Consider the following 2,418-nt stretch of genomic DNA (forward strand, 5'->3'; position numbering starts at 1 on the left):
ATTTCAACAGTTTTACGACAAACTTTTTTGACATGGAAATGATTTTTTAAGATTGACAAACATCATATGTGTAATTCGTGGCACAATTCAAACGGGATGGAAAGATAATCTTTCTCTCTCCATTGACTTCAATACAGTAGATGGGCGGGACTTCGCCTCTCTATCCTCGATGCATAACTTGTGTACCTTAGGTGTAAATAATACAATTTGTGTCCCCTGGCATGCTCGCTCGTAACGTTGTCAAAAAATGCATTTTTTACTTGGGTAGAATAAAAGACTAGTTTTTAACTGTATCATTTCTACAGCTCTGCACTGAGCATTGAGTTGTTAGCGCTTATTTCGAATGCTTGAAAAGTAACACTAACTGAAATAGAATTTATCGTTTGTTGACCTAACACGATTTTCTCTGTTCAGGCTTCGTGGTAAAGTATATTTGAAATGTCATCTGATTTTCCTGCATCATTGTTTGCCCTGCAGTTTGAGGCAGCGTGGGCACTGACCAACATAGCATCCGGCACATCCATGCAGACGAAGACTGTGATTGCGGCCGGAGCGGTGCCAATCTTCATCGAACTACTGAACTCAGACTTTGAAGATGTCCAAGAACAGGTAACCCACAGTGTGTGGTAAGATGTGTCATGTCCATCTTGGCTTGTGTTTGTTTGTTCTATTCTCTTATACCTAATGTTATTTCTTCCTGCAGGCTGTTTGGGCCTTGGGTAATATTGCAGGGGACAGTGCGGTGTGCAGAGACTACGTGCTGAACTGCGACATTCTTCCACCATTATTAATGCAAGTCCATCCTCTTTGCCTCTGTAGTGTTTCAGGCCCTGAGTTTCCTACCTGTGTTTCGCATATTTCTGATCCTCTCATGAGTTTTGCTCTCCTTTGTCATTTCAGGCTTCTGACCAAATCCACTAGATTGACCATGACTAGGAACGCAGTGTGGGCTCTGTCTAATCTGTGTAGAGGAAAAAACCCTCCACCTGCGTTTGAAAAGGTACCAATGATGAAGTCAACAACAAAAACTCTGATCATTGATTTTCAACATGTTGCTTTATAAACATGTAGAAGCCACAGCAAGCATATTGGTAAATAGAGAGGCGAAGTCCCGCCCATCTACTTCCGACCCATGGGACCTTATTTCAGAAAAAGTATGTATTGAAGTCAATGGAGAGAAAGATTATCTTTTGATCCCGTTTGAATTGTGCCATGAATTACACATATGTTTGTCAATCTTAAAAAATAATTTCCATGTCAAAAAAGTCATAGTTTATCGTAAAACTGTTGAAATATAAGACTATGAAAAATACGCAACTAGAAAGACTACAAATCCCGGTCCCGCATGCTGGCTCTTACGGAACCGACTAACTCCCCTTGTGAGATGTAGTTCATTGAGCGGTTTCACACAAAAAAAAGTGTTACTTCACAGTTTTATTTTTTTAACTTGCAAAATTATCTTTTAAATTGACAAACATCATATGTGTAATTCGTGGCACAATTCAAACGGGATCGAAAGATAATCTTTCTCTCTCCATTGACTTCAATACATACTTTTTCCGAAATAATGTCCCATGGAGCTCCACCGGAAAGGGAGGGACTTCGCCACTCTATAGGCTGTTCAGTTCAATCCATGCAAAACATCTACTACTGAAATAAGATGGATAACATTGCAAAACATCATTAAAGACTCTCAGATCTACCAAGTAGTCGCTGTAATATTTACCCTGGAGATCGAATGACGCAGTGCTAGAAAAGTTTTGTAACTTTATTCTATTTATTTACAGACATGGTCGTCTTATGAAAGTGTAATTCAATAACGAACAGTCTGTTTAAATGGTCTACATAAGCGGCATTTCTAGGATAGACGTCACGGCTAATATTGACTCCCATAGAGTGCCACTGTGACGTGTCCTAAAACCCGGAAGTTAGCATTTTACCACTTCCGGTTCCTTCGACAAAAAAGCAAAGGGATCTCTCCATAGGATTTTGGAAAATATCTGGAAATAAGGTCTGTGGTTGAGACACATTGAAGAGACGAATCACGTTTTGTTCTACGACATTAAATCCATCAGCAGTGACCCGGTCACTGCTGATGGATTTAATGTCGTAGAACAAAACGTGATTCGTCTCTTCAATGTGTCTCAACCACAGACCTTATTTCCAGATATTTTCCAAAATCCNGGGTCGCTGCTTCAACGTCACGCCAACTTAAGATCCATATTCAAACATACAGATTCTAAATGGTACGAGTTGAAGTGTTTGTTTGAACAGTCTGCAGGAGGCAGGTACTTGCTTTCAAGCAGAACAGGGCAAACAAACTTAGAGGAATGTTTACGTGTTCAGCGTAATGACGTACAACGACCTCCACAACTTCTGTAGTCCTATTCAGCCACTTGGTAACAACCATCGTTTTTC

The 2,418-nt window shown here is 40.1% G+C and overlaps 1 protein-coding gene across 1 annotated transcript in view; it reads left to right on the forward strand.

Moving 5' to 3' along the window:
• LOC104950758 (importin subunit alpha-7-like) overlaps nt 1–1,073 on the forward strand; it is a 2,509-nt gene extending 1,436 nt beyond the window's left edge. The window contains exons 3-5 of the mRNA XM_010777317.1: nt 478–609; nt 704–792; nt 901–1,073. Coding sequence (XP_010775619.1) covers nt 478–609; nt 704–792; nt 901–1,063 — 384 coding nt within the window. The 3' untranslated portion in view covers nt 1,064–1,073. The remainder of the gene's footprint in view (nt 1–477; nt 610–703; nt 793–900) is intronic.
• The last annotated feature ends 1,345 nt before the right edge of the window (nt 1,074–2,418 follow it).

Source organism: Notothenia coriiceps, unplaced genomic scaffold, assembly GCF_000735185.1.
Source record: "Notothenia coriiceps isolate Sejong01 unplaced genomic scaffold, NC01 NC01_scaffold00017984, whole genome shotgun sequence".
Classification (NCBI taxonomy): Eukaryota; Metazoa; Chordata; class Actinopteri; order Perciformes; family Nototheniidae; genus Notothenia; species Notothenia coriiceps.